The sequence below is a fragment of the Neomonachus schauinslandi genome, chromosome 7, assembly GCF_002201575.2.
Source record: "Neomonachus schauinslandi chromosome 7, ASM220157v2, whole genome shotgun sequence".
NCBI lineage: Eukaryota > Metazoa > Chordata > Mammalia > Carnivora > Phocidae > Neomonachus > Neomonachus schauinslandi.
In genome coordinates, this window is record NC_058409.1 from 115,534,590 (window position 1) to 115,554,578 (window position 19,989).

Sequence of the window (19,989 nt, forward strand, 5' to 3'; positions counted from 1 at the left end):
TCTTTCTTTCTTTCTTTCTTTCTTTCTTTCTTTCTTTCTTTCTTTCTTTCTTCCTTTCTTTCTTCCTTCCTTCCTTCCTTCCTTCCTTCCTTCCTTCCTTCCTTCCTTCCTTCCTTCCTTCCTTCCTTCCTTCTTTCTTTCTTTCTTTCTTTCTTTTCTTTCTTTCTTTTCTTCTTTCTTTCCTTCTTTCTTTCCTTCCTTCCTTCCTTCCTTCCTTCCTTCCTTCCTTCCTTCCTTTCTTTCTTTCTCTCTCTCTCTCTTCCTTCCTTTCTTCTTTCTTTCTTTTTCTTTTTTTTTTTTAACTTGGGAAGTCCAAGCTGCACCTACTACAAACACACACCAATGGGACTGTGATTGAAGCTGCAGGTTCTATGTTCTGTGACTGCCACATAAAGTTACACTCCCCACACTTAGACTGACCTCTTCTGATTTGGAGCAAAGCTATTTTTATTGGTTGAATTGTGCCTCCCAAAAAGATATGTTGAAGTTATAACGCCCAAGCATCTGCCAATGTGACCTTATTTGTAAATAGGATCTTTGCAGATGTAATCAAGTTAAGATGAGGTCATTAGAGGGACCTTAATCCAGCATGACTGTTGTCCTTACAAGAAGAGGAAAACATCGTGTTACAACAGAGGCAGAGATTGGAGTGATGTAGCCGTAAGCCCAGGAATGCCAATAATTACAGCCTCCACCAGAAGCTGGAAGAATCAAAGGAAGTCCGGCTGACTTTGATATCAAAGTTTTAGGCTACAAAACAGTGAGAGAATAAAGGTCTTTGGCTTAAAAAAAGAAAGTATCTCTCTAAACTAACAGGATAATTTTAACCGGTATCATTTATCTTTTAAACTTGTGATTGAAATAACTTTAGCATAGGGAAATAGTTTTCTATACAGTTTAATTAGCCACTGACCTCATAAGCATGCATTTTTCTGAAATAGGTAACTCCATAGTAATGTTGGGTAATACAGATCATAGTGGATACCCTCATCATTTTACCCAGGTAGAATGTAATCATAATTTGACTTATAGTATCACTTTCAAAATGGAGATGGTTTAACCCCAAGCCATGGTTGATTTTTTTTCCTCTTAAATACCCATATGTAAGCAGAGTACAGGATAGCAATTATTAAGCAATTACAGCTTAAATTACAGTTGTACTGTGTCTGTATTTGGAAGGTCAGAGACCCAATGGGAAGATACTACTTCTTATCATGAGGCCGTAGGCAAGTTAATGAAACTCTGGATTTCATCCTCCTCAGTAAAATGAAGATAATAAAGGCTGTTCTAGCTACCATAAGGTTGCTGTGATAATCACCAGGTCAAATTAGATTCTTATTGTAAGAGATCTATATAAACCATACTCAATGTTTTTGTTGGTAGTGATATTTCAATTATTATAGTGACAATGCCAAGCTAATGGAAGCAATACTTGCAAGCATGTAAAGACATGAGGGCTTTTTTGTTTTTCAATCCTTAGGCAAACCAGATGAGACCATGGGCAAGTAACAATATTTTCTGACTTTGAAATGTATTGTTCCTTGCATATTAGATTAAAATAGAGTTGGATATCTGAATACACTTATTTGTGTGTGTATTTAGTTAGTTGGTTATTTTATTTTATTTTATTTTATTTTTTTATTTTTTTTTTAAAGATTTTTATTTATTTGAGAGAGAGAATGAGATAGAGAGAGAGCATGAGAGGGGGAGGGTCAGAGGGAGAAGCAGACCTCCTGCCGAGCAGGGAGCCCGATGCGGGACTCGATCCCGGGACTCCAGGATCATGACCTGAGCTGAAGGCAGTCGCTTAACCAACTGAGCCACCCAGGCGCCCCTAGTTGGTTATTTTAATCACGAAATTGGGGATATTCTTAAACTCCATTTGCTTATAAAAAAGATAGCCTAAAGTTTTGCCCAGATTTCATACAATTCCAACTTTTTATGAGTCTATGAATATAAGTCAGTCTACCATAGGGAAAAAATTGTTTAATGGGTCAACTCTTTTATTTTATTTCACTATTCCTTCTTAACTCTGGTGGCCGAGCCCTGTAGCAAATCAAGGTAGAAAAAAAAAAACAGAAATTTATCATACCATCATGCCACTACATGGATATGTTAAATGTTAAGGGAACATTCTACCATTACTAAGGTGGGATTTCAGAATCTGTTACAAGTGAGAGCTTCACTTTTGGAATAATGCAAAAGCTAGTTTTAACTTCAACATCAATAACCAATTACTAAGTAAGTTTCTTGTCAGCTTATAAATTTCTCCTCTATATGGTTTAAAATTCTCTATAGTTTAGTTATGCTGATCTCTGAACATCAGATTTTAATAAAATTCTTCATGATGTATATGTTTGTAAAGAGATTAGAATTGTACCTGGCAGTAGAAAGTGTTATAAACAAGTTGTTAAATGAAAACACACACATGTACACACACTATTAATAAACTTAGACCCTCATGCAGAGAACTAAGCTGGATAGAAAACACCCAAACACCGTATTATGTATCAGCCCTTTTATATACAGCCACTTTTTGTATCAGCCTTTTATATATAATGCCTTTCATTTAATCTTCATAAGAAGTACATATTTTTTATACATTACACCATCTGTCATACAACTGACATATATGCAGATTATCTAGGATGAAAAACCCAATGCCATGTTTCATATGGTAGCAAACATTTATATAAACCAAAAATTGCATCTGTAATAATTTATGTTCTAATTATTTTTTTAAAGATTTTATTTATTTATTTGAGAAAGAGAGAATGAGAGAGAGAGCATGAGAGGGAGGAGGGTCAGAGGTAGAAGCAGACTCCCTGCTGAGCAGGGAGCCCGATGCAGGACTTGATCCTGGGACTCCAGGATCATGATCTGAGGCGAAGGCAGTCACTTAACCAACTGAGCCACCCAGGCGCCCTGTTCTAATTATTTTTTAAAAGATTTATTTGTTTATTTATTTTAGAGAGAGAAAGAGAGTGGGGGGGGAGGGGCAGAGGGAAGAGGAAGAGAGAGTCTCAAGGAGACTGCGCTGAGTGCGGAGCCCGTTGCAGCACTCAGTCTCACCACCCTGAGATCAGGACCTGAGCCAAAACCAAGAGTCAGATGCTTAATCAACCAGGCCACCCAGGCACCCCTCATGTTCTAATTATTAACACCAACCACCCAAGGGCTACACTCAAGCTGAAAAACTTCATAACTCCTGATTCTTTTATGCCCCAGGTGGCTGCTTTCCTTATTAAGAGCAGAAGTTTGAGCCTAGCAAAAAAGGATTACAGTTCTTTGTTTTACTTCAATTTTGCTTTAATTTTAGCAGTTTTTAACACTACCAACATGCTAAAACCTCTAATTAGCAGAGTTAAACTACTTGAGAATGCCACCGAAAGAGATGATCTACTAATTTGAAAATCATCGGTGCAGAGTTGCTTTCCTAAAACCCATACATGAATTTAAGTGCAAATTAAATAATAGCACTGAGGAGAAATGACATCACTCCTTATGTTACTTTGGCCAGGTGTCAGTGAACGCACACAGCATCGTGTAGTGGTTCAGATGGAACCTCCCTCTCTGCCTCACGTGCATCTTCCACATTCTGGAGGATTAAGCCTCAGGCAAGGACCTCCTTCCAGAAGACTTTTCCTATTTAGATACCAGGATAGTTTACTCCATTCCAGGCTTTGGGGATAGGAGGAAAGGAAGAGAACCCTTTGAGCGTTCTTGGCCAATAGGAAATTATTAAAGTGAAGTACGACTATATGACCCAAATATCTTTACTGACCTCAAACTCTCGAGGGGATTTTCCCTCAGAGGTTTTCTCTGATGAAAACCTGAGATAATTTTTCCTCTAAATTCCCTTAAGGTGTAGTAGAGGTTCCCTTTTGCTAGTTGAGATGAAAACATATATTTTAGAGAATTTCTGTGCTATGGTTATGTTCTTAAAATGCTTGAAAATTCTGCATTAGAATTATGAATTTTACTTATATAAATGGTTAGGAAAGATGTGGCTATGACCTTCAGAATGGAGACGGTTTATACTGTAGTTCAGACAGACCTATGATTGAATTTCAGCTTTGGCACTGACAAGTGTGTGACTTTGAGCAAGTTTCTTAATTTTTCTAAGCTTTGCATTCCTTACTTGTAAGAACAATATCAGACTTCAAGAATTTTATGAGGAACAATGAGTTGATATAACAGCACCTTGCAAGAAGTAAAGTACTCAGTGTATGCTAATCTCTTCCATTGTTCCTTTTTATTTATGCATATATATAAAATACGTTTACTGATATTTATACATCAAAAATATGTAAGATATATTTGTTTATATTTACTTGTCCAAACAAGCAATAAAAATATTTGGTCAAAGCACTAATTATAGAAAAATCACACTTAAAATCTTGAAATATCTGATTTGGGGCCTTTCTATAAAGAGTATTAATGAACCCTTAGTCTAAAAAATTGGGCTAACAGTCCCACCAAATTAAAAAATAACTTATTGATATGCTTAATTTTTATTTTGTCTTATTTATTTATTTATTACTTTTTTTTAGAGAGGGAGTGCAAGTGGGGGAGGGGAAAACAGTGAGGGGAAGAAAGAGAATCTTAAGCAGCACAGAGCCCCATGTGGGGCTCTATCTCACAACCATAAGATCATGACCCAAGCCAAAATCAAGAGTAGGACGCTTCACCGAGTGAGCCACTCAAGCACCCTATGTTTAATTTTTATTTTAAAATAATGCAACCAATGTTAAAAGAAATACGAGAAAAAATATCTGTGATCTCAAGCATCATTAAATTTTAATTTATAAATCTACTTAATGCTGATTTTGTATTTTATCATCATTATTGAAGCAGGAAAACATACACTTAGAATTTGAGGGATTAATTGACCAGGGAACAAGTCTAGAACTTAAAATGACCAAACATCATTCTTTTTATGGCAACAGTAATCTTCTTATGCAGTAATTCTATATTTTATTGCTGAAAACTATTTGAACTCTTCTATAAGGCAAAAGGATTGATGTCAGAGGTGCAAATGTTTGTAAGCAGATCAAAACTGTACAAATAAGAAAAATAAGTACACTTCTCCAACTGAAAAATATATATAATTGTATTTTTTTTAAGTGTTATTTCTAGAAACCATGGCATTTAAATTTTTTGGAGATAATACTATCAAGAATACAAATATGTATTTCGAGAATTCAAGAGCTTCTATCATGTGACTTGAAGGGAAATAATTCATTACTTACTAATATATTTAAAAATATAGTGCTAATGTTATAGAACAAGGTTGACAAGTTATGAAATCAAAGCACAGTGTTGGTAGGCTCTTTTTCTTCTTGCCTACAGTGGCTTTAATGTTTGCTTTCAAAGCATATTTATGCTGGGGGGAAAGTCTACATCATATATATATATATATTTTTTAAAGATTTTATCTATTTATTTGAGAGAGAGAGAATGAGAGAGAGCACATGAGAGGGGTTAGGGTCAGAGGGAGAAGCAGACTCCCTGCCGAGCAGGGAGCCCGATGTGGGACTCGATCCAGGAACTCCAGGATCATGACCTGAGCCTAAGGCAGTCGCTTAACCAACTGAGCCACCCAGGCGCCCTACATCATATATTTTTTTAAGAAATATTCTTCCTTGCTGTCTGCATTTTGACTTTACACACAACGTAACTGTCAGTCCTTCCCCTGAGTCCCCTTAGGAATTGCATGCACTGTATTTCTACTGAGCAATTCAATTTAGGATGGCCTCATTGAGTTGATCTCCACTTGTCTTCCTACTGACATTATTATTTTACTATGATCTGTAAAGTCACAAATAATGTTTAATTCGACTAAGATAAAGACCTCCTCAAAGATGTTCCTTAAATGTTTCTGTTTGTAATAAACAAATCCAATAATTCTAGGGGACATACTTCAAAGAACAAAAATGCTCAAATTAATACTTAAAAACAATTGTAATTCTGTTTCAATCACTAATCAGTAGAAAGCTTGCTCTTAATATCTATCCATTATTACCATACTTCAGCCCTGTGAAATTGATGAAGAACAACAGTTTTTACCCTGACTCCATTCTCTTATAGACAGATAAAGTAAGACCATGGCATGTTCAAGTGAACTTACACTTTGGAATTGGTGACCTGTTATTCTACATTTCTTGTGACTTCAGGAAGATTATTCTCAGTTATATTCCTTGTCTTGAGAACTTCTTAATGTATCTTTCTATCTGATTGGCATTGCTGTAACTGATGTAAGTGATAAGTTTATTTGGTGGTTGAAGAAGCAAATTGTAACTGGTCAAAATTTGATATTTTAGCTGTTGATGCATATATTTCTGAGTCAAGTTTATATTTCCAGTTTTGCTAAGATTTTGCCTACTTAACATATTCATACTTGCATTTGATTTCAAATGATAAAGAAGATTCATTCAGGTATTCAATAATGGAATATTTTGGCCTTCTAAATTAACAAAATTTCAGTTCATACGAAAGACGATGGACTGGAGAAACTTTTGTTTCTGTGGCAGAATATACTACCTGGCTTAGTTTGAGTTTTAATGTCCTAAGTCAGGAGGTCTAGGACACTGTAGAATAAACATTTATTTTCTTTCTTTGCCATAGCCCTTCACCCTGATCCAAATTAACTAACAACATAAACAGTGTGTCAAACAAATGCTTAAAAAATAAGTTAAACTTGGAATATAAACATAAATTTTTTTTCTATATGAGAGTTCCCAGATGGAATAATTAAATTTACTTATATATATTCCCGTTAATTGGGCTCAATATGTTTTCCTCAAAAAATAATTAATTTCAGTGATGCCTCAGTGAAGTGATGAATTAAATGAGTGAGCATTTTGAATAATAAAAAAAAGTAGTCAGGGGCCCATGGGTGGCTCAGTCAGTTAAGTGTCTGCCTTCAGCTTGGGTCATAATCCCAGGGTCCTGGGATTGAGTCCCATATCGGGCTCCTTGCTCAGTGGGGAGCCTGCTTCTCCCTCTGCCTGCCACTCCCCCTGCTTGTGCTTTCTCTCTCTGTCAAATAAATTTTAAAAATCTTTAAAAAATTAAAAAAAAAAGTCTATAAGGAACAATTTGTTGGTAAATCATTGCCTAAAATGAAAACAAGAGAAACCCAGATTAAATCAGAGTTAACAGGTAACTTATTTGTTTACTTTCAATAGTATTCAAGTTAAATGTAAGTTGGTAATCATATGGTAAAGCAATGGGAGTATATAGTCTCCCATTCATGTTATTATTATTGATGTAGACTAAAATAAAATGAGTCATTTTTTTGAAAAGATGAAAAGAGAACAGCCACATAAAAAAAAAAAATGATGTCCTGGGAATGAAAACATTCTTGGACCTTCACCAAACCCTATCAGATCTAGTTTTTCCTTCTTTAGGTCTCGTCTTTGCCTGTTGTTACTTTGCTACATTAAATAAGGGTTGCATGTGAGAGATGAACTGATCAGTTAGTCTTTCAGCCTTAATATTTTGCCTGAAATTATAAATATAATAGGTTTATAAAATCAAGAGTAGTGTCATGTAGTAGCTAATAGTATGGTCTTGAGAACCAGACTGGGTTCAAAACAATGAATCTTCCACTTACAAACTCGTAAACTTGGGCAAGTCACTATGTTCTCTGCCTCCATGTTATCATTTATCAAGTGGTGAGAAGAAAGATATGATGGTAAGATTGATAAATTGATAAATTTGTAAATAAATTGATAAATATAAATTATAAAAAATTATAAATAATTGATAAATTTGTAAATAAATATATATCAAAATAAAGATTGATAAATTTAATGTAATAATTGGTACTTTGAATAGTTTAGAACCATGCATGTTGTTACCATCATACTGTTTTTCAAGGTAACCTTGAAAAATATTTTATATTTTATATTCCAAGTTTAACTTATTTTTTAAGCATTTGTTTGACACGCTGTTTATGTTGTTACTTAACTTATGTGTGTATTTTATCGCCGCAGTCAATCTACCTTTCTGGCTTGAGCTGTTGTAGCTGGGGTTGTAATGGTGGGTGGGGCTGGTGGGGAGGGTTGGAGGGAATAAGGAAGAGGGAGGTAATGGTATAAGATACATTCCTCCACTTGGGATTCTCTCCGCAGCAGCCTCCGAATCACAGGACTGCTGCCTAAATACTGATATTCCACCGAGAGGGCTGGGTTGGCTCTGGTACACACAATGTGCGTAGACACAATTCAATGTCTAAAGAGGATGATTCTGGTCTTGTAGAATAACAGAAAAGATCCCTACACCTAATCAGTCTCCCCTGAAAAGAAAAGCCTAAATTGCATGAATCTCTCTAAATTTTCCATAACCCCCTGAATTATTCTACCTTCCTTTTTCTTTTACCATGTCATAAAAATCCAATATGCTACATTCTATAGACCTTCTCTTCTCAAAATTATTTATTGTTGTTCTTGTTTTATACTTTATGCTTTTATGCTATTTCAGTTTTCATTTCACCTCCCTTAAATTTATAATAGCTTTTAAACTGACTTCTTTACCTAGTCATTGTTCAATCCATTCTCCACACCAGGATTTCTCAACCTCACCAAGGCTGGCAGTTTGGGCCAGATAATTCTTTGCTGTGGAGGAGCTTCTCTGTGAATTGGAGGTCATTTAGCAGCTTCACTAGCCTCTACCCATTAGATATTAATAGCATTTCCTCCAGGGGCACCTGGAGGCTCAGTCGGTTAAGTGTTGGACTCTTGGTTTCAGTTCAGGTCATGATCTCAGGGTCTTGAAATGGAGCCCCACATAAGGCTCCATGCTCAGCATGAGGTACGCTGGGGATTCTCTCTCTTCCTCTCCTTCTGCTCCTCCCCCTGCTCACATATGCGCTCTCTCTCTCTCTCTCAAATAATAAATAAGTAAATCTTTAAAAAAAATAGCACTTCCTCCAGTTATAAAAACCAAAAATTCGACAATATTCCCTGGGTGACAGAATCATCCTCAGTTGAGAACCACTACTCAACAATTCTCCCTGATCAATCTTCTTAAAGCACAAATCAGATTTTATCATTTCCTGCTGAAAAATTTTCCGAGGCTTCCCATACTATACTGAAAAATGTTCTGACCCTTCTGGTGCTGGACATCCCTGTGTTTTCTAGTGTATTCCTTATTATGTTTTGTATCTTCTCTATAATTTAGACTGGCTGATCTATGAGCCAGTCTATCTTCAGATAGATAGATAGGCAGCAGACAGATAGGAATTTTCTGGGTTTGGTGACTGTTCTCACCCATAGTTTCCCCTCAAATACCATGCCTGTCCCATATCCAGCATCATGTATCCACATTTTTACCTTAAAACATGGTCCTGCCCAAATTTCTTCACATGGTAACTCAGAATCTCTGTTGGAATTGAGAAGGGTCTTTGCTTTATATGCATGTTAAAATAGAATAAAGTCACTGTAATTTGAGATGATACCAGCATAGAAAGAGTCAAATAGATTTGTGGAACAAAATATTGAGCCCAGAAACAAACACCCCAATGTATATAGAGACATATATAACAAAGGAAGCATTTGTATGTCACTGGAGACCAGACAGTTCATTAAAAGTTGTATGCAGGCTCAAGAAACAATTCTTTCAGAATGAATGAAAATGTGAACTTTGTTCCACATACCAAAAAACAAAAAAACAAAAACCAAATCTCTTAGGTAAAAGAAGTAAATATAAGTAAATATAAAAATAACATAATCTCCAAAATACTTACATATGTATAATCTCAGATTTAGGGAGATCTTTTTAACTATTACAGAAGATTCAGCAGCTCACGGTGAAATTACAGATTTATTTTCCTACATAAAATAATCAAAATGTTGGGGCGCCTGGGTGGCTCAGGTGGTTGAGTGTCCAACTCTCAGTTCAGCTTGGGTCATTATCTCAGGGTCCTGGGATCACCCCATGGTGGGCTTCATGCTTGGCGGGGTGGTTTGCTTGAAGATTCTCTCTCTCTCCCTCTCCCCCTCCCCGATTCACATATGTTCTCTCTCTAAAATAAATAAATCTTTAAAAAAATAATTAAAATATGTGGCAAATTATATCATTAAAAAAATCAATAGGCAAAGAGTAAATTAGGAATAGATATTTAAAGCAAATAGTTAAAGAATTGATATCCAGTCTTCAGATATGTATTACAAATTGATAAAAAAAAAAAAGAATTTCACCAGAAATGAGAAAGTTCAGTTGATTAATAAGTACATGAAAATTTTCTCAAATTCCCCAGTCAGAGAAATGTAAATAAAAGTAACAGTGGATTACTATTTCTCACTAGAATAGATGATGAAGTGTATTTTTACTTGGTTTTGGAGAAGTTACAGCCTTGAAACAGTCTGTCAACATATTTTAAAATCAAATTGAAAACTTTATTCTTTGACCCAATAAACACACTTCTGAGAATATATTTGATAGAGATAAAGGTTATATGTACAAAATTGTTTATTACAGAATAGTCTGTAGTGGCAAACACTGGAAAATAATAGAAAAATGGGAAAATTAACTATGACATAATCAACAATGGGTTATTACATAGTTATGTGAACACTAGATTATTTGGAGGAATTTTCCTGCGATAAAAGCTATATGCAGAGAAGTATATATGATATGATCCATTTTTGTAGAAAGAAAGGCCAAGATGTGTGTGTGTGTGTGTGTGTGTGTGTTTTGTGTGTGCCTAAGGAGATAAATGAAAATGAACATAAACACACATTCTTATACAAAATAGTTTGGCTGTTACATAACTGCATTCCTTTGGGAAATTGAAACTTTCTTCTCCAGCTCCACATACTGCTTCCCCTCAAAAACAAAGGAATAAGCAATACAAAAAATTAAAGTGCAGCCTCCACTGGACACCACATTGGACTTTTGAATTATTCCCATTATATCTAAGTCCATCAAGTTGCCGAAATAACATGACTATGCCCCTGTATAAGGAAGGGAATCTTGCACTAGATTTAACAGCACAGTCAAAATTTATTTATTCACCCTTTTTTTCAACAACAGTTTTCACCTAAAAATATTTAGTGTCGCCACTGAATCATGCAGTTTAGAGTCTAACATGATCAATGAGACATGGCCCACGTCCTAATCTATGAGTAGATGCCAGGCACATGAGAAGATTATCATGTACTGGACGGAAGTCACCATGACAGGGGAATTAGAGTCCTGAGGGAGCCCAGAAGAGATTGAAAAGCCAGTCAGAAACAAGCCAAGCTTATTTTCTTTCTATCCATTCTTTGAAAAGATCTTAGGAATTAAAGCCTTTGTTTATTTTGCAATGTGGTTTGCAGTGAATTCATCTTTAGTATATCAGTATATTACTGAGTTGAATTTTAGCAATGTTAATGTCATTTTAAATAATATGTACAGTCAAGATTTTTATAGAACACTTTCCTTTGTTCATCGAATACTCCATTCCTTGTTCCTGGAACATCTAGAATTTGGGGAACTTTAGGTTTATTCATGAGAATAGTTATATATTTTTGTGTATGAAAAAAAGTGTAAGGGACGAATTTTATTTATTCATCAAAATGAAAACTTGTTCATGGGTTCATTATACTATCTGCATAGTATAATATAATATACGAGTAATTTTCTTTTCTTAAAACTGAATCTCATTTTTACACGTGTGTGTGTATATATGGATGGATGGATGGATAGATAGATGGGGCAACATGACCTTATTTTATACATAACAGTGAATTTCAGTTTAAGAAAATTAACTCTTCCAACCAAGTGGGGCTGGTTATTTCTTGTTCACAGCCATATGCAGTTCCAAAGCTTATGAGGTTGGGGCTTTTAAACTTTATCATGTCCTATTTTTAAATCTATAAATTTGATTTTGGAAAACCCTGTTAAAATATGAACAAAAAGATCTATGTATATTCAATATATTTAAAATAACCTACAGTTTCCTGATAATTTAAGAGTTCATTTGACAAAGGCAGAGATGGCTTCATGGGTATGGGGTATGAACTCATAGTTGCAGAGGGACCCACTTCCAGGAGGACCCTGTGCTTGTTATAAAGCTCAGCTGCTGCTATCTTCACATTCCTAGTAATTTTATCCATGAAGTTATGTTTTGTAAGTGAAGTCCCCTGGGACAGTGGGGCATGAACGTGAGCAGCCGCTCTGCGCACACAGGTTCAGGCCTGTAGGCACAGTAGGCAACACAGAAACCGAGCACTTGGCCTGACAGCCAGGGGCGGCACAAATGCATGCCTCAGCAGTCTGAAATGCTGTGTCCCCCGTGTGCCTGAGCCAGAACTGGGCCAGAACGCCAGTGGCCACAGCAATCCCCAAAGCAACAGCAGTGACTGTGGGGGGCAGGAGTGACTCCCCCAGGCCAGCAGGGACAGGAATCTTGGTGAGAGAGCAGCTGCCTCTCAGTCCCAGGATCCTGTCCCTGCAGTATCTACACAGATATTGAATTTTCTGCCTCAATTCCAAGATAATACTTGGGGACCTCTGATGGTAAACTTTGTCAATAAATTATTACAAAACAGGGAGGACACATGGATATTGCATAGCAATATAATATAATATATATTTTATAATTATAATAATATTATTTTATTTTATAATATAATATTATAATATATTATAATACTTATAATATTGTATAGCATATCAGGGTGTTATTAGAATTCTTCACAGTTTATAATGTCCAGTTTTGAAAACTCCTGCAACATTGCAAAGCAAATATCCACCAGCCTAGAAATACAGATTAAATTTAAAGATCATCACATTTGATGAAAAAATAACACTATTTTCGTATGAAACTTTAAATGAACCAATGATTAACAAAGAAGACAATTTTTAATTAAATTTTCCTTATAATAGAAAATAAAGGAATAAAATACATAAATAGGCATTTTGGATTATAGGCAAATCATGAAACTACTTTTGGTTTCGTGCACAACCTCAGCAAGTTACAGGAAATGTCAGAGGAAATATTAAAATGTCAATGCATACATTTACATTCAACATTAAATTCAATATACAGTGTAAAGGATCTTTGTTGTGATGGAATTGTTCTGTATCTTCACTGTGGTGATGAATACATAAACTTATACATGTGATAAAATTGTATAAAACTAACTACACACCCAAATGAGTACCAGTAAATTGGTAAAATATGAATGAGATCAGTGGATTGTACCCATGTCAGTTTCCTGGTTGTAACATTGTACAACATCGTCAGCATGTCACCATTTGGGATAAAAGGTGCATGGGTTCTCTATTATTTCTTATAATTTGCATGTTAATCTACAGTTATCTTAAAATAAAAAGTTTAATTAAAAAATCACATTCATGAAACTAATTTGTATGAACAGTGAAATCTTCACTGAAAAATTGTTCCATTAGAATCATCAGCTCCAGGGCGCCTGGGTGGCTCAGTTGGTTAGGCGACTGCCTTCGGCTCAGGTCATGATCCTCGAGTCCCGGGATCGAGTCCCGCATCGGGCTCCCTGCTCGGCAGGGAGTCTGCTTCTCCCTCTGACCTTCCTCCCTCTCATGCTCTCTGTCTCTCATTCTCTCTCTCTCAAATAAATAAATAAAATCTTTAAAAAAAAAAAAAAGAATCATCAGCTCCAAATGTACTAAAATTTGTATGTTAAATCAGAAATTTATCTCAATGTTGTCCCAATGTATAAAATACTCTTAATAGCCCTAGTAATAGTTGCATCAACAGAAAGATCTTCTTTAAAAGTTCTCAAAAACTATCAGAAATTATTTATAATCTTGCATTAGCCAAAACAAATGATGTAACTTACAATTATATAATTGAAAATGAAATTGCTAAATGTATCAATTTTGAAGACCTAAGGAATGAATTTGCAGAAAATTAAGCCAGAAAAATTATATGATCAATCAATATACCACAATAATACAGTTTTTCTATTTATTGTATTATATATAATTGACACAAAAATGTTATTCTTTGAAATTTATAAATTTCTGTTGTTACTCATCTACCACTATTACTATTATAAGTAATAAAATATTTTTAAAGGGAAAAAATTATGTATTATTATCTTTAACAGCACTTTTTCCCCCTACATTTTGAATGAAAGGGCCCCAAATTTTCATTTTGCACAGGGCCTTATAAATTATGAAAGTCTTGGGCCATGAGGTTTGATACAAACTGATCCTAAGAATCCTTTAAGTTTTATCAAAGGGTAGATATATTGAATAGCTTATTTTTGTAGAATTGAGCTTGGAATAAATTTTTGAAAGGACTCAGAAATTTCATGCAATAACTATTCTCAGAAGTCAGCTTCTTTTTGTCTAGAGGGTTTGCCAAGATATTATTTTGCTTATTTTATTTTATTTTATTATATTATTTTATAAAAAGCCAACAAGATTCATCCATCATCAGTCCTGACATTTGAATTCTCACTTACATTACTCTGAGAGAGGGCTTCAAGGAAGTCTTCCCATTTATCAGAACTGCGTTTCCAAAATATGTTTATTTTTCATTTAAGAAATATAGAGTTAAGGACTATGCAAATATTTCGATTTGGATTTTCTAAAATCTAAACATCGTAGTTTTGATAAAAATTCTTATACTTAGGCCCATTGGCTTCACGTTTTTGCAACGTTTCTCAGCTTGCAAATACATTGCTAGAAAATGACTAGATTGCCTAGAAACTTTGGAATGAGCCCATCAGCATTCATTCTTGGCATTTTTATATGACAGTCACACCACTGTCCCAAAAGAAATTTTTGTTTTAAAAACAACAAACCTAAAACTGATGTTTGGGATGCACATATATTAACAGTAGATTATTTCTGTTTCCTAGTGGTAGGCAAGCCTTGAAAAACATCAAGTCATTTGAGTAGTGATGAAGAAGTATCTGTGTAAATGTTCCATTACAGGGATGTTTCTCCATACTCATTCTCTAATGTTTTTCTGTACAGGTCACATTCACTTTTCATTCCACAATTGTGATGGCTCAGCCTGTTTTCTTTTTTCTCTTTGGTTCCAGAATGACTCGTGGGGAAAGCAGTATTCATATGCACTCTTCAAAGCTATGAGTCACATGCTGTGCATCGGGTATGGAGCCCAGGCCCCAGTCAGCATGTCGGACCTCTGGATTACCATGCTGAGCATGATCGTTGGGGCCACTTGCTATGCCATGTTTGTCGGCCATGCCACAGCTTTAATCCAGTCTTTGGATTCCTCCAGGCGGCAGTATCAAGAGAAGGTAATTTGTTTTATTGCTAATATCTTCAACCAGCTAGTTTGCAAATCTAACTAATAGTGTTCAAGGTAACTAAACTATCATTCTATCAAAAATATAATGAAATAAAACATATAAAGCAGGAAAACACAATCTTTGATATTTTGCAGTTTCTTCAAGATGCTTGTCATAGCTGTCATTTGTTTCCCATTTCTTTCCTGAATAGCCCTTTTTTAAAAAATCTGAATTTACATTCACAGAAAAAATAGTTATGTGTTTGAGAATACATGAAGCTGATTTAAAGTATTACCATCGATCATGTTCTATCATATTTCAACAGGTAAAATAATATGCAGCCTTCTCTAGTATATGTTAGGAAAATATGTTAGAGATTCAATGGAACTAGGCAGCCATTGCACATGTCCCTCTGTGTTTCTCTGCATTATAATCATAATTTATATTAAAATCCATATGCTTTGCTGAACATATGTTTCTCTTCTATCTAGATAAGTCATCACACCCTCTAGTCTTAAAAATGCATATTAACAGCTGCTATCATGCGTTCTTATGCATGACGTGTTAATTAAAATGATTGCTGCTCTAAACTATTCTCAAAACAGAGAGAAAAAGTAAATATATGCGATGATATATTCATTGGATTCTTTTTTCATATGCGGAATTATTTTGTCTGGGGTTAAACCCTGGGGAATCGGACAGTACATGTATATTTGACCAAACATCATTAACTTTCCGACAGATAAATAAGAATATTTCATAACTGAAGGAAGGATTTATAATGTAGAAGTTTAGTTGTACACCTTGCCAAAGAGGATGTCTGAAAGTAATGATTAAAATAGTTCTAGAATACTTCTCCGAGTGAGTGATAACAGGCTAGACTCATAAATACCTACAAAATAGCCAAAGATTGTTTCAGTTGTTGCTTTATTTACAGAAGTTTTCAACACTATAATCACGCAATAGGAGAAAAGGAACCCAGATTCTTTATTTCCCTTGATGTAATTACACTGCCACCAACTATTGCAATGAGCAAGTTGGTATTTTATTACCAAAGTAATGAAAAGATGAACCACCAAAATTGCTTCGAGGTACATTTTAAAATAAAGCCTTCAATTAAATTAGAAAGAACAAAGCACACAGTAAGAGAGGAGACTTTATACAATGTTGACTTTGATTGAAAATTATATACTCAAAGGAATTTGGGCTCACTTTATGGGGATTTAAGATAAGACTACAACAAGGTATATGTTTCTATTATATACTGTTTTTTCTCTTCCAGTTGACATTGCCTTTTTTAAAAAAAATTTATTATGTTATGTTAATCACCATACATTACATCATTAGTTTTTGATGTAGTGTTCCATGATTCATTGTTTGTGCATAACACCCAGTGCTCCATGCAGAACGTGCCCTCTTTAATACTCATCACCAGGCTAAGCCATCCCCTCACCCCCCTCCCCTCTAGAACCCTCAGTTTGTTTCTCAGAGTCCATCGTCTCTCATGATTCATCTCCCCCTCCGATTCCCCCCTTCATTCTTCCCCTACTGCTATCTTCTTCTTCTTTTTTAACATATAATGTATTATTTGTTTCAGAGGTACAGATCTGTGATTCAACAATCTTACACAATTCACAGTGCTCACCATAGCACATACCCTTCTCAATGTCTATCACCCAGCCACTCCATCCCTCCCACCCCCCACCACTCCAGCAATCCTCAGTTTATTCCTAAGATTAAGAATTCCTCATATCAGTAAGATCATATGATACATGTCTTTCTCTGATTGACTTATTTCGCTTAGCATAATACCCTCTAGTTCCATCCATGTCATTGCAAATGGCAAGATTTCATTCCTTTTGATGGCTGCATAATATTCCATTGTATATATATGCACCACATCTTCTTTATCCATTCATCTATCAATGGACATCTTGGCTCTTTCCATAGTTTGGCTATTGTGGACATTGCGGAGGCACGTACCCCTTTGGATCACTACATTTGTATCTTTGGGGTAAATACCCAGTAGTACAATTGCTGGATCGAAGGGTAGCTCTATTTTCAACTTTTTGAGGAATCTCCATACTGTCTTCCAGAGTGGCTGCACCAGCTTGCATTCCTATCAACAGTGTAGGAGGGTTCCCCTTTCTCTGCATCCCCACCAACATCTGTCATTTCCTGACTTGTAAATTTTAGCCATTCTGACTGGTGTGAGGTGGTATCTCATTGAGGTTTTGATTTGGATTTCCCTGATGCCGATCGATGTTGAGCACTTTTTCATGTGTCTGTGGGCCATTTGGATGTCTTATTTGGAAAAATGTTTGTTCATGTCTTCTGCCCATTTCTTATCATTTGTCCTTTGGGTGTTGAGTTTAAGAAGTACTTTATAGATTTTGAATACTAGCCCTTTATCTGATATGTCATTTGCAAATATCTTCTCCCATTCTGTCGGTTGTCTTTTGGTTTTGTTGACTGTTTCTTTTGCTGTGCAAAAGCTTTTTATCTTGATGAAGTCCCAATAGTTCATTTTTGCCCTTCCTTCCCTTGCCTTTGGTGATGTTTCTAGGAAGAAGTTGCTGCAGCTGAGGTCGAAGAGGTTGCTGCCTGTGTTCTCTCCTTTAGGATTTTGATGGATTCCTGTCTCACATTTAGGTCTTTCATCCATTTGGAGTCTATTTTTGTGTGTGGTGTAAGGAAATGGTCCAGTTTCATTCTTCTGCATGTGGCTGTCCAATTTTCCCAACACCATTTGTTGAAGAGACTGTCTTTTTTCCGTTGGACATTCTTTCCTGCTTTGTCGAAGATTAGTTGACCATAGAGTTGAGGGTCCATTTCTGGGCTCTCGATTCTGTTCCATTGATCTATGTGTCTGTTTTTGTGCCAGTACCATACTGTCTTGATGATTATAGCTTTGTAATGGAGCTTGAAGTCCAGAATTGTGATGCCACCAGCTTTACTTTTCTTTTTCAACATTCCTCTGGCTATTCGAGTTTTTTTCTGGTTCCATACAAATTTTAGGATTGTTTGTTCCATTTCTTTGAAAAAAGTGGAGGGTATTTTGATGGAGATTGCATTGAATGAGTAGATTGCTCTAGGTAGCATTGACATCTTCACAATATTTGTTCTTCCAATCCATGAGCATGGAACTTTTTTCCATTTCTTTGTGTCTTCCCCAATTTCTTTCATGAGTAATTTATAATTTTCTGAGTATAGATTCTTTGCCTCTTTGGTTAGATTTATTCCGAGGTATCTTATGCTTTTGGGTGCAATTGTAAATGGAATAGACTCCTTAATTTCTCTTTCTTCTGTCTTGTTGTTGGTGTATAGGAATGCCACTGATTTCTGTGCATTGATTTTATATCCTGCCATTTTACTGAATTCCTGTATGAGTTCTAGCAGTTTTGGGGTGGAGTCTTTGGGGTTTTCCACATAAAGTATCATATCATCTTCAAAGAGTGAGAGTTTCACTTCTTCTTTGCCGATTTGGATGCCTTTCATTTCTTCTTGTTGTCTGATTGCTGTGGCTAGGACTTCTAATAGTATGTTGAATAGCAGTGGTGATAGTGGACATCCCGGCCGTGTTCCTGACCTTAGGGGGAAAGCTCTCAGTTTTTCCCCATTGAGAATGATATTCGCTGTGGGTTTTTCATAGATGGCTTTTACGATACTGAGGTATGTACCATCTATCCCTATACTCTGAAGACTTTTGATCAAGAAAGGATGCTGTGCTTTGTCAAATGCTTTTTCTGCATCTATTGAGAGGATCATATGGTTCTTGTTCTTTCTTTTATTAATGTATTGTATCACATTGATTGATTTGTGGATGTTGAACCACCCTTGCAGCCCAGGGATAAATCCCACTTGGTCGTGGTGAATAATTCTTTTAATGTACTGTTGGATCCTATTGGCTAATATTCTGGTGAGAATTTTTGATCCATGTTCATCAAGGATATTGGTCTGTAATTCTCCTCTTTGATGGGGTCTTTGTTTTGGGGATCAAGGTAATGGTGGCCTCATAAAACGAGTTTGGAAGTTTTCCTTCCATTTCTATTTTTTGGAACAGTTTCAGAAGAATAGGTATTTATTCTTCTCTAAATGTTTGGTAGAATTCCCCTGGGAAGCCATCTGGCCTTGGGCTTTTGTTTGTTGGGAGATTTTTGATGACTGCTTCAATTTCCTTAGTGGTTATAGGTCTGTTCAGGTTTTCTATTTCTTCCTGGTTCAGTTTTGGTAGTTGATACATCTTTAGGAATGCATCCATTTCTTCCAGATTATCTAATTTGCTGGCATATAGTTGCTCATAATATGTTCTTATAATTGTTTGTATTTCCTTGGTGTTGGTTGTGATCTCTCCTCTTTCATTCATGATTTTATTTATTTGGGTCATTTCTCTTTTCTTTTTGTTAAGTCTGGCCAGGGGTTTATCAATCTTATTAATTCTTTCAAAGAACCAGCTCCTAGTTTCATTGATCTGTTCTACCGTTCTTTTGGTTTCTATTTCATTGATTTCTGCTCTGATCTTTATTATTTTTCTTCTGCTGGGTTTAGGCTTTATTTGCTGTTCTGTCTCTAGCTCCTTTAGGTGTAGGATTAGGTTGTGTATTTGAGACCTTTCTTGTTTCTTGATAAAGGCTTGTATTGCTATATACTTTCCTCTTTGGACTGCCTTTCTGCATCCCAAAGATTTTGAACAGTTGTGTTTTCATTTTCATTTGTTTCCATGAATTTTTTTAATTCTTCTTTAATTTCC

At 35.5% G+C, this 19,989-nt stretch overlaps 1 protein-coding gene across 1 annotated transcript in view; it reads left to right on the forward strand.

The window, feature by feature from the left end:
- Window positions 1-19,989, forward strand: part of HCN1 (hyperpolarization activated cyclic nucleotide gated potassium channel 1) — a 395,566-nt gene that overhangs the window by 262,991 nt on the left and 112,586 nt on the right. Inside the window, exon 4 of the mRNA XM_021695347.1 lies at window positions 15,030-15,248. Within this exon, the coding sequence (XP_021551022.1) occupies window positions 15,030-15,248 (219 nt within the window). The remainder of the gene's footprint in view (window positions 1-15,029; window positions 15,249-19,989) is intronic.